General features: G+C 46.5%; 1 protein-coding gene across 1 annotated transcript in view; it reads left to right on the forward strand.

Annotated features, from left to right (window-relative positions):
• The window catches only part of Bach2 (BTB domain and CNC homolog 2), a 335,948-nt gene extending 323,108 nt beyond the window's left edge, over positions 1-12,840 (forward strand). The window contains exons 6-7 of the mRNA XM_036179422.1: positions 5,581-5,787; positions 8,195-12,840. Coding sequence (XP_036035315.1) covers positions 5,581-5,787; positions 8,195-8,674 — 687 coding nt within the window. The 3' untranslated portion in view covers positions 8,675-12,840. The remainder of the gene's footprint in view (positions 1-5,580; positions 5,788-8,194) is intronic.
• The last annotated feature ends 213 nt before the right edge of the window (positions 12,841-13,053 follow it).

The raw sequence follows: 13,053 nt of genomic DNA on the forward strand, positions 1-13,053 counted from the left end.
TGGGACTTGGAGGGAAAATCGACTGTTGTTTTTGGCTTTTTCCCCAAAACCTACTTCTCCACCCTCCTTCTCCACTAACCTTCACCCAGCAAACCAGAAGCAGCAGGCAAGTAAAATGCATGTTCATAGGCTTGGTGAAGAGAGCTGGCCAGAGTGTCACTCCCACAATTCTGTGAAAGCTGTGCAAAGCCAACATTGTAGAGAAGTCCGCCAAGGCGTTGTTTCGGAGTGGGAACTTTTCTTTTGTGTCAGATGTGAGTTCTTTATAGGAAATGGTGTTCTCCGTTAGATTTTTAGTGGAGATGGGAAGAATGGCTAAGCTACAGGATGTGGGCCGTTGTTAGCAAGCAGTTTTCTGTTTGATGGGAAGAAACTGCACCCAGGCCCGCCTGCAGCCTGTCCAGCCTGCCTGCCCAGCCTTCCTATCTGGCCACGCAGATGTGCTGAGAAGGCAGATTTAGGTTTCATGCACCATTCAGAAGGCCCTCTGCCCTTTGCCATCTCTAGATCAGAGGTCCCTGGTTACACTGCAGGAATCCATTTCACAGACTGCTGGAGAGCTGGGGCTCCCCCAAAGTCTAACCTCCCTTGGGCATTCTTTGGAGGGCAGTATCGGTCCCACACTGCAAAATGACCCTAATCCTGCACTCCCTGTGGGTTCCAGAGGTATGAGAAGAGTCAGCACTTTGGCAAGACTGGGTACAACCAACAGGAGCGTGTTGTGCAATCCACAGTGTGACCTGTAGTGCCCTCTTTGGCCCTTGGCTTGCTGACTCAGTGGCTCTTCCTGGGCCCCTGAGCCTTGGGAACCAAAGTAGTTTACAACTAAAGAGAATCGTCACCTACAAAACCCACAGGCACATCTACTGTGGCCAGAGAAGCGGCTGAACATAACTGCAGCACATTCAGACAGGTGCCAGTGAGAGCTGGCAGAATGTTTCGTGTCATATTGTCTATTCTGTGCTGTCTCTGGGACACCTCTGTTGGGAAGTGCAGTCTGGAAGGATATGTTATGCAGGATCAGTGACTAAAAAAGCAGCAAGCCCCACGAGCTTTTCGTGTAGGCTGTGTTACTCTTCTGGGAGAAAGAGAAGAGGTTTAAGCCTTCTCCAAGCTTTTCAAGTTTGCAAGGCCCTGTCCCATTACCTGGCTTCCAGCGCTGAGTGGAGAATGTTTGAGCACACAAAAGCCTGTGAGGAGGGCATTCCTAACCAAAGGCCTGGGGCTGCTCCTCATCTCCAGGAAGGTCCATTGGCTTAGAAACACAGAGGAATGTGATAAAGCCTCTGTGCCCCTTGGGGGACACACCAGGTGCTCCCACCTGCTAGTCAATGTAAGTTCTTCCTTTCTGCGTGTGGCTAGCAAATCTACAAACAACCCCCCCCCACAAGAGTGAGGGTTCCCTCTCTCCTGATAGGGAAGAAAGTCCATGGTTGACTGTTTTCTTCTCCCCTGACCCTCTTTAAAAAGCAGCTGGATTGCAAAAGCTCTGATGAAATATTGTGTGGGGCTTGCTTCTGCTTCAAGGACTTTGACACAGCCACTGTTCATTTTCCCGTTCCCCGGCCAACCCTCCATCCTATCTACCGGTCTGTGTTTACTGTCTGGATCACTTTAAATACAAAAGCGTTTGGGGCGGAAGCCCTTTTGACTGTCCTTGTGATCTGCACTGTAAATGCAATCTGGAACTGAACTAGAACGGCTCCAGTGTCAGCAGAAGTGGAAATCCCACGAGCCCCTAGAGGGCACAGCCTTGTAGTGCCCAAACGCAGTGTCTCCAATAGATGGCCTCTGGGCTGCTGAGGTACCATCTAGGATCTGCGTATCTGTTTGTTATCCAAAGGTTATAAAGGAGAAATAAACAGCCTTCCATATCAGTATAAGCCTTGTAGAAACAGCCCACAAAACAAGGCCTTTCCCAGCCCCTGTCTTTAGCACTCGGAGCAGGGCTGAGCCCATAATGGTGTGATATGTGCCACTGTCATTTCCTGTTCTAGGGCCAAAGTTTTATAGATGTCATGAGATTCACATTCCCCATGTGGGGTTCAAAGGGCACCCTTTGGGAGCCTTCCACCAATGCCACATGGGGGAAGCTCACAGCTAGGAAGTAACCCGACAAAGCATGTTCACCCCACCACAGGAAAGGTAGATGACTCTTCAATGGCCTTGCCTTTGTGCATGGTGACCAACTGGGCACAAATGCCAGGAGTGAGCATTATGTCTGTCTAATGCAACCAATAAATATGCAGCCTGAGCTTAGGGCGGAAGAGCCGCATCCTCAGCCTCCTGAAGAACACAGACTCACAATCCGTCAGCTGAATGCTAACAAGAGGTTGCTTTCTTTGCTAAAGTATTTTGAGCAATGAAACCCAGGCCCACATGCTTGTTCTGGCAACTGTTTTTCCTGAGAGCTCTGTGAGGTTCATGGCCACACCCTGCACATGCCTAGCAAGCCTTTTGTGAGGGCTCATCTGAATTGTGATTTACTGGAACAATTAAATGTGCTTTGGATTTAAAAATTTTATCAGTACACTTTTTTATTAACAATTTATATAAATTACATGTTAGAAATATTTTATATATTGGGATAAATACATGTTCTTGAAGTTAAATTCACCTGTTTTATTTTGTTTTTACTTCATTTAATATGGCTGCTGTCAATTTTTTTTTTCTTTTTTTTGCAGGGGTGGGTGTGGGTTTGGGTTTTCTTGAAACAAACATTGTCTAACCTCGAACTCACATCGATCCGCCTACCTCTGCCTCCCCAATGCTGTGATTAAAAGCATGACCCACCACAGCTGACGTACTTGCAAATTTAGCCTACCTGATTGATGTTAGTATTAAAGGTTAGCCTAACACATGACATTTAGGCTTATAGTGCCACCTGCTGGCCCAGCCAAAAGCAAAAAAATGAATGCGTGCAAAAGGAACCTGAGCTGGATGGAGTGGCCTAGGCTGGCCTCTAACTCCATGAGTGACTGAGGATGGCCTTGAGCTCCTGTTCCTCCAGCCTCCACCTCTTCCCAAATGCTGGGATTACTGAAACTGCAGCTTTGCAGGAGCTGCGGAAACATAAATGACTGAAGACGTTCCCAAACCATCCGCACCACCTTAGCAAGGGCAGTGATAAACTGTTGCAGACCTGAGTCCCAAACCTCATGGGGACTGATAAGGCCTAGAGATAGGGAGCATTTGTTCATTGCTTTGAATGAATTCCATGCTTAGCCCAGACTGGTCTCAAACTCAGTTTGCAGCTTAGGATGGCCTTGAGTTCCTAATTTCTCTGCCTCCACTTCTGGGTTTATAGACATGTATCAGGCCTCTGTAGTTACTATTCTGGTTTTTTTGTTGTTGTTGGTGGTGGTGGTGGTGGTTTTTTGTTTTTTGTTTGTTTGTTTGTTTGTTTGTTTGCCAGAGCTGAGGACCGATCCCAGGGCCTTGCGCTTGCTAGGCAAGCGCTCTACCACTGAGCTAAATCCCCAACCCCTATTCTTAAGAAACAATGCATGCCAGAATTTAACAGCACAGAAAAGACATCTCCAAGGACACGTCATTCTCTCTTTATTTTGGGGGGGGATCTTATTTTTACTTTATGTGTATAGTCGTTTTGCCTATGTGTATGTCTGTTTGCATACCACATGAGTGCCTGGTCCCCACAGAGGTCAGAGGACGGCAGGGCATTGGATCCCTCAGAACTGGAGGGACAAATGGTTGTGAGCTGTCAAGTGGGTGCTGGGAATCGAACCTGGCGGTCACTTAACAACTCTCACGGTTTGAGTGTCGGGAACTCAGCTGGCCCATCTGAGCATTTCCTGCCGCAGGTCTCTGTTGAGCTTGAAGTCAGATGTTGGTTACTCGGTAGCTTCAAGGATCCACTTCTGGGCTAGCAAGATGGTTCATCAAGGAAGGGTGCCTGCCTCTAAGCATGCAACCTGACTCTGATTCCCCAGGACCCATACGCTGAGAAAAGAAAACTGAGTTCAAAATAAATAAATCAAACGTAATAAACAAGGAATGTGCTTCCAAGCTGGTCCATTCAGGTAACTGGCAGGATAATGCCTGTGAGCTGGAGGCACCAGGTCCACCCCCACAGAGCAGCCAGTGTAGCAGAACTAAGCACAAGTGTCAGTGCCTTCAATGTGTAGCCTCAAGAAGAACACATAATGCCATCCACTGAGGTGCGTGTATCAGAAGGAAGGACTGTGCGTCTTGATAGAGGAGTAACAGCATTATGTTGTAAGAAAATGTAAGGTGTGATGGCCTTTTTTTTTTAATATTCTAAGTGCCTGTCATAACACTAACCTGCAGAGCATGTTTTGTTTTGCACAGGGGGAGCTGAGGTTCAGGAGAGGGATTGTCGCCCCTGAATTCTCATCCGAGTGAGAACTAAAGCCCCTTTCTGACACCTCCTTCCCAGGCTAGCTGCTTGTGTGTGTGTGTAACAAGGACTCTCGCTGACTGTTGAATCTTTCCAGAGTCTTCAGGGTGTACTGGGCTCCATCTTTCAGTCCTTAGAAGATAACTTTAAATTGGTCGTTTTGTTGAACTCAGTTGTGGGTCTTGTCGAAGAGAGCTTTGATAAGCCATAATCTGCCTTAAAAACAAGTACTACAGCACTGAAGAAACTAACAGTTTTTAATATGTTCAATGCCATTTGCTTCAAAAGAAGCCCAGGAATGATAACATTATAATTAATGTGTGCTATTTTTTTTTTTTGCATTTTCCTGTGTGTGTGTGTGTGTGTGTGTGTGTGTGTGTGTGTGTCTCACTGTATAGCCCTGGCTGACTTCAGACTTACTAGGTAGCCTATGCTATGCTCAAACTCATGGCAATCCTCCTTCTCCTGAGCGTTGGGATTCGAGTTATACACCACCACACCTGCCTTATTTGTGTGTGTTTGTATTGTTTAATTATACAAATATTTCATCTTACTTGTACTTGACATAAGAGAGTATGAATCACTACTTGCCTTCAGTGGTTTCTGTATGATTTGGTCTTTTCAAAAGGTTTGGGAACTGGAGAGATGGCTCAGCAGTCAAGAGCATGGTTGCTCTTCCAGAGGACCTGGGTTCAACTCCCAGCCCTCACCTGGTGGCTCACAACCATCTATAATTCCAGTCACAAAGGATCCAATGCCATCTTCTGGCATCTGTGGGTACTGCACACACATGGTGCACAGAGATGTATGCAAGCAAAACATCCATACACATAAAATTAAAAACAAAATGGAAAAGCAAGTAAACAAACAAATGAGATTTCATTGGGCTGTACAGATGGATCAGCAGTTGAAAGTGTGTACTGCTCTTGCAAGGGACCTAAGTTTGGTTCCTAGCACCCACAGCAGGCATCTCACAACTGTCTGTAACTCCAGCTCCAGGGCCTCTTACACCCTCTTGTGGCCTCAGTGGGCACCTGCACTTATGTGCAAATACCAACACATACATACACATGTAATAATAATAATAATAATAATAATAATAATAATAATAATAATTTTTAAAGAACGTTCACCATTTTTGTGATGTTTCACTTCCCAAAATTTCAGCTGGCATAATCCCATTCTGGTGTTCTTGGTTCCAGGTTAAGCTTCCTTTTCCTGTAGATCAGATCACAGATCTTCCCAGGAATGACTTCCAGATGATGATTAAGATGCACAAGCTAACCTCAGAGCAGTTGGAGTTCATTCACGACATCCGGAGGCGCAGTAAGAACCGCATTGCAGCTCAACGCTGTCGAAAGAGGAAGCTGGACTGCATTCAGAATCTAGAATGTGAAATACGAAAACTGGTGAGTGGACGAGCAGGTATTCACCACCTTGAAGTGACTGAGACTGATGTAAAGTCACGTCCATTACAGCTGGAGAAAGAAGGAGAGGGACAAGTCACCCTTAGGGGAAATTTGAGTTTATTCTCAACAGAAGTAATAGCTTTGCATCTAAAATGGATGTAGATGTAGAAGTGTGTCATCACATGTCATCTTCAAGTTTCTTATGAAATTAGTTCCTTTTCCATGTGTATGTTATAATAGAGTATGTCTACTACTGCATACATATAAAAACCAGATAGTCTTCTAAACTAACTCTCTACCTATATGCCTAATTTCCATGACTAACATTCTGGCCTATGTAATTGTATGATTCTGACCAAACAATAAAAAAAATCTCAGCTATATACTAGGCAAGTATCTAAAACACTTTATTGGTTTATTCAGTTGAAAAGCAAGACAACACTGTTTTCTCCATCAGCATTTTCCAAGTCTTAAATAACAGGCTGCGTGTTTTACTTTGCTTTCTAACACCATGACTAGAAGCAGCTTGAGGTAGGAACAGTTTATTTGGCATATACATCCCAATCACATCGTGGACAGAAGTCAGAACAAGAACTGGAGGCATGAACCATGCCGAAGCCATGGATGAACTCTGCTCACTGGCTTGGTCTCTATAGCTTGCTCCGCCTTCTTTCTTATACGTCCCAGGACCACCAGCCCAGAGGTAACACCATGCACAGTGGGCTGGCCCCTCCTACATCAATCCTTAATCAATGAAACGCTCCGCACAGACTTTACCACAGCCAGTCTGACAGTTGACATCCCACAGTTCCTCAGTTGACATCCTCTTCCCAGATGGCTCATGCTTGTACCAAGGTGACAAAAAACAAACAAACAAACCTCTTGTCTCAGTGCTGAAGAGTTGTTCCACATGCCTACCTGTGACTTAGAGATTCATAGTCAGGGGTCTTTGGTTTCTTACAAGAGGATCTTCCTATGTAGACCAGGCTGGCTTTAAATACAGACCTCCTGCCTCTGCCACCCAGGCGCTGGTACCACCAAGGTTCCATGTTTTTAACCAAGGCTGTTCTTCCTTTCCTAAGGAAAGCCAAAACCATGTCACTGTACCACCTTATTTTCTTCTCCCACAGATTGTCCAGGAACATTTTTTAGATGAGTAGACCCACAGGGGTAGTGCCTAGACCAAGAAGTTGTGGAAAAGGGCCAGAGATTCCTTCCCTAGAACACACAAGTCCTCCTTTTTAGACCTCCAGTTTCAATGGAGAGGGGACCGGGTTGCTGGGCCCATTTGCTTATGTCTTGGTGGTGGGGAGGCTTGAGTGGTCAGGGCTGGCCAGCCTGGTCTGCTGCTGCGTCGTTCCCAACAGGCCCTGTACTCAGTTCCTGCTCCCATGCTGTCTCCGACATGCTCGACACCCTAATTTGCAGATGCACATAATGTATTTCTCTCAAGCTGCACGCATACATCTGTTTATTTTTCATTTTTAAAACATGTTTTCTAGATAAATTTATAAATATTTTAGCAGGTGTCCTTTCCCCATAGAAATCTCTCTCTAACGCGCATCCCCACGCTGCCTGCCGGATTGCAGTCGTAGTAGGCCATGCACAGTGCCTGTGTCAGAGACCTGCTCCTCTCCCTCCTCCTCATTCTTCCTCCCATCCTTGCCTCCGCTGGCCTGCAGGACTTGCAGAGGGGCTGGGTACCACTCTCCCCACACTGCTTCAGACACCCAGTTTCTTAGGCTGCTTTATCATGTGTCATGAACCCTCCCCGCACCCCCTCACACAAATACTGATGATAAAACTTTAATGAGTCTCCTCTCTAGGGTTAAACTCCTCTCTCAAGTGGTGACAAATTTAAGAAATTCAAGAGCCTATGTGGAATTTTGCTTAATGGGGAAAACATCTGAGAGCCTTGGGCTAGCATGTTCAAGCATAGACTCCACGTTTCTGTTCCCCTGCCCCTCCATCCAGAGCCCAGGGATGATCCTAATATATAAGGGGAAGATTTTTCAACTATAAGGTTTGGAACAAAGAGTTTTCTGGTCAGTTCCCTACAAACTCCAAATTCTAGGAGAGCAGAATATCGCTTGATTCTCTACAGCTTGGCAGTTGGTGGTGACTCGGCTGGTGGGCCTCAGAGGGAGGGACACCACACTGGGGAAGATGTGTCAGTGCTTACGTGGTAAGGCAGCCAGCTGCTCAGCCGTGGCATATGGCAGAAATGCACGTACAGTCCCCGGACAATGTGTCTTCTAACTTCCCAGACTCTGGACTAGTCATTCTGGAGTTGGGTCATAATATCGGATGCCAAAACAAAGGTTTGGGAACTCTCTGAAATGAGGCTTTGTGTCCTCTCGTGCAGGCTTGATCAAGCCTTCTCATTTTGTTGTTGTTTTTCTCCCAGGTGTGTGAAAAAGAGAAACTGTTATCAGAGAGGAATCAGCTGAAGGCGTGCATGGGGGAGCTCCTGGACAACTTCTCCTGCCTCTCCCAGGAGGTCTGTCGGGACATCCAGAGCCCAGAGCAGATCCAGGCCCTGCACCGATACTGCCCTGTCCTTATCCCCATGGATCTCCCTGGAGCCAGTGTTAACCCCCCTCCTTTGGGGGTTGAGCAGAGCCTTGCACCCTCCCAGTGTGCCGTCGGAGGAAATGTACCCTGCTGCCTGGAGCCAGGGGCAGCTCCCTCTGGGCTCCCCTGGGTGCCCAGCAACACCCCTGAGAATTGTACCTCTGGGAGGAGGTTGGAAGGTACTGACCCTGGGACCTTCTCAGAAAGAGGACCTCCGCTGGAAGCTAGAAGCCAGTCGGTGACCGTGGACTTCTGTCAGGAAATGACTGAGAAGTGTACGACAGACGAACAGCCCAGGAAAGATTTTGCCTAGCCAGTATGATGAGCTCTGCCTCTAGTCCTCACACCTCTCCTATCCAGGTGTTCTTCCGCCAGCCAGTGGCGCTGTTCATCTGTGTCTTGAAGACCCAAGAGTGAATCTGGTGCACACTACAGCAGTCTTAGCAATACTGTTCCGAAGTATTCCCTCCTGTCCGCAAGCAGGAGTGCCGGTTCCCTTCACAATGGTGCTACCCCTTGCCCTGGCAAGGAAGACGACAGTGCAGACACTGTCTGTCTGTCTGTGGGTTAATTGCAGACTTCACAGGGATAGACTACACCTCTAGGACCCAACCACGGATTTTTTTTTTTTTCTCAGTGGCCCATGTCACAAACCCTATCTCAGGAATTTCTTCTGAATGTTCAATTTTTTTCATTGAAGACAGCTTCTATACACATCAAAGTTTTATAGCTATACTGTACATATTATATATAATATATATGAAATATATATCCATATGCAAAAGTCCTGCATGCCTCGATTTTTCTCATCCTAAAACTGGAAACTTCGTTTATCATTTACAAACAGGTTCCAACATTCCTCTTTTGTCTCTGATGCCAGAACTGGTTTTGTAACTTGTCCACATGGTCATTTTTCTTGCTTCACAGTCCAGTGTCGATCTGTGCTTATTTACAGACAAAATTCAATGTTGGAAGCTTTTCCTCAAGACCTTTTCCTTTTGTTGGTTTGGTTTCGACACCACCAGATGGTGTCATGCGAGCATCGTGGGTCTGTTCTCTTCTCCTTGTGTTTTACCCTTGGTGTCGCGGATACTGCACAGCAATGGTCCACTTTGCCACTTGCACTGAGTTTTGAGTCAAACCTATTTTCTTAAATGAAGTTGTAACTTCAGTATAACTCAAGTATATTGTATAGTCTTTGCTTTTAGTTAAAAAGTAAAACGTTTTAGCTAATTAAAAAGCACTCAGGTGATAATTATGTAGGAAAAAAAAAAACAATCTTGCCAAATAATGAACCCATCCTAGGATGTGTAAACAGTAATCTGCTTGAATATTTTTGTAGCTCCCTTCCTCCCCCACCTTCCCTCAGTAAAGCTGAAGTGCAGGTAATTCAGAGCTGACACTGGATGTTCAGTTCCTGCGTGGGGAGAATTCGGATGGCTCACGGGACTGGTAGGACAGAACAGGATCCTGTGGTGTTGTGTTGGGGCGCCACAGGCGCGGGCAAAGAGAAGCGGAGGGAGAACTGCTTCCTGGGGGGCGGGAGGGGGGAGATCCCATCCATTCCGGCATTTCATTCCGGCCTCCTCCGCTTGCGCTTGTGCTCCGCAATGTCTGCTTCTTTGAAGGGCACAGCTAACCAGCCACCCAGCTTTCCTGCCCGCACCCGACCTCCAGGCCATCTTAAGACCTGAGGGGATTTGAATCACAGCCTCAGCCCCCTCGGTTAATCGAGCTCTCCTAGAGCAGGAAAGAACATGGCAGACTCGAGCCTGAGATCCATGTGGACATAGGCTGACGCATCCTTTTTCCTTTTGTTCTTCAAATGCTCTCCCTACTCTGAGGTTTTTGTCCCCTCTGACCCCCCCAACCCTCCCCCACACACCCATTCCTCCCCAGATAACAATCTGCTTCCCTTGATAGAAACTGGTTGGTTTGCAAATCTAGAGAGCAGCTTTCTGGGCACTGAGGTATCCTGGCCCCAGGCCATGCTTACCGGAAGGCGTGCCCCAAGGAGGAATCAACTCCCTCCTTCCAGTGGTCCCCATCTCCTCTCACTCAGCAACCTGGAGACCACTCCAGCTGTGCAAGGCTGTCCAGAAAAGTCTGATGTTGGGGTAGGGTAGAGGGCAGTGGGGAATGACAGTCAGCTGGCTTTGTTCCCTCATCTGTGCTATTGTTTTGACAATATTAAAGCTGCATGTAAAAGGGGAAATTAGTGTATGACTCGTAGGCAAAAGTGAAACCCTAGTAACATATGTTCTAGTGTTATTAACTTCTTTCTGTACCAGTAGTAGTGCTAAATGTTTAAATATGTACGAATGCCAGAAGTTGTTGGTTCATGCAGGAAAACTTAAGGGGGAAATGACTTCTTTTAAAATAGGTCCATTTTTAAAACATGCCTCTGGGTTTTGAGTGTGTGTGTGTGTGTGTGTGTGTGTGTGTGTGTGCGCGCGCGCGTGCGCGTGCGCGCGGGCAGATCTTGATAAATCTCTGCTGGGGCTGCCATCTTCATGACACCGTTGGTGTTCTTGGTCTAGTCGAACAGTCCCCTGCTTCACCGGGAGGCTTGTCTTCATGAAAAGCTAGCATTTAAGTCAATGTGAATCTTGGGATGCTCACAGCTGCCTATTACGGTGCCGGAGTCAGCAGACAGTATTTTTTGTTTAACTGTCTTATTGCCTTTTTCAGTGACCTCTTCTAAAGAAACAAAAAGGCTTGTTTTCTGCTCGGGCCGTCACCGGTGCAGAGCAGCCTCTCAGCTTGTTTTGTGCTGTCCCAGCTCGTGGGCAGCTGGGAGTCTTGCCACATTCCACAGTTTACCCCCAAGTTTCTGTTACCAGTAGCTCAGACCTGTGTGGCGGCCATTTCCGGGGTGGGGGCTGGGAGCGGGGTCTCCTCATTTCTCTCCGCCCTAACTCAGCTCTCAACTTCTGTCATTTTTCCCTCTCCTTCCACCCAATCTCTGCCGTGTGAACTAGTTTTTAAAACTTACTCTAACATTTCTATTACGCTAAATTTTTCTATCACTTTGGTATTTTTAACAAGTAATTTCATTCAGTACGCACCAGGCACAGTGACTGGCTTTGTGTAATTTACTCACGGGACACGTCTGTCTCTTACTGTTCCAAACCATTGCTTGTCAGAATTGTTCCTGGGTTGATTCAAAGGGAGGGTTCACTGGGGACCAGACTCTAAATTCTCCAAGTAGAATTCAGAAACCCTCAATCTGTCCTTTCCTGGGATTCCTCAATCAAGCTCATTCCCTCTATAGAAAAGAGAAAGGAAGAGAACAGAGGAGTGTTTGCACAGGAGGGGACGTTTAGTTGCATGCTTGAAGGTCTTTTCTTTCACAGATACAGGACACTCCAATCACAGGCTGTTGAGGAGGATCACAGCGACAGCCAGGTTGGGTCTCCCGGAGGCTGAGGGGTGAATGTCAAGGTCCAGGGCCAGCACAGGCGATGCTAAGATAGTAACCTACCCAAATGCAGTCCTCTCCTGGGAGCAGCTTTGTCCTCCTGTGCCTCTGAACAGCCGTGGTCAGGCTGCCCAGGCTGGAGGCAGGTGTGTGCTTTGCCATGTGTGTCTGTTTCTCTGCGTTATCTGGGGGTGCCTTGAATAAAGTCGAACTTCATGACTTACTGATTCTGGAACAAAGCAGTTCCAAAACCTTTTTGAAAAGTTGGCAAAGTTCCTAGGTCATCCTGCTACTTCTCTCCCAGGTTCCCTAACAGTGACTCAGGCGTCAGGGGTGATGCTGCAGTAGACAATGTTACGTTTATGTCATACAAGTAATTTATTTACTGTCTTTCTTGAGGTATGCTGCTTTTTAACATGCACTATAGTTTTGGATATAATCCTTGCGTTGCTTTTCCAAGGAAGTTTAAACATGGCTAGTAACTAGTATGCTAACCGCTTCTTCTTCTTCTGAAAGGAGCTCCAGAGCCCCGACAGGACCTGCATGGAGGACTGGCTAACGCCTACACTTTTCTCTTGCTTTGCTGTTAGGATTTGTCACTGAAGAAGAAAAGATGAAGCAAAGGTTTGAAAGTATAGAACTTCTCAGAAATTGCCCAGTCTTGCCCCAGGGGCAACCCATGGAATCGCATAGTCCTCCCAAATGAGTCAGTCTATAAACATGGACTCTCATAGTCCTCCCAAATGAGTCAGTCTATAAACATGGACTCTCATAGTCCTCCCAAATGAGTCAGTCTATAAACATGGACTCTCATAGTCCTCCAGAAGGAGTCAGTCTAGAAAGCTTCTTCAAGTCTGCATTTGGCTGCGTATTCCTACACACTGTGGCCCATTTAAACCAGGAGCTGTTAATTGATGATTCCAAGCTGCTCCACTGCTGCTTACAGTGGAGAGGGAATCTCAGATCTAAAAGAGAGCAAGAATTGAGGTTCATCCTCAGATCTCTCTCCTCAGCACCCCAACACACACACACACCACACACACACACACACACACACACACACACACACACACACACACACACCAGACTAAAGAAAAGGATGTTTTTTTAAAAAATAAATAAATAAATAAATAAAGCTCTTTGTTGTATCATGAGTTCGTATTTACTTGAGGATTTTGTTTCTGGCAAGTCAGTCCACAATGCCTTGTGGGGTTGCTATTCATAAAGGAAGTCTGTGCATGGAGATATTTTGTGTTCAAAATGTATAATAC

Source organism: Onychomys torridus, chromosome 2 (genome assembly GCF_903995425.1).
Source record: "Onychomys torridus chromosome 2, mOncTor1.1, whole genome shotgun sequence".
Classification (NCBI taxonomy): domain Eukaryota; kingdom Metazoa; phylum Chordata; class Mammalia; order Rodentia; family Cricetidae; genus Onychomys; species Onychomys torridus.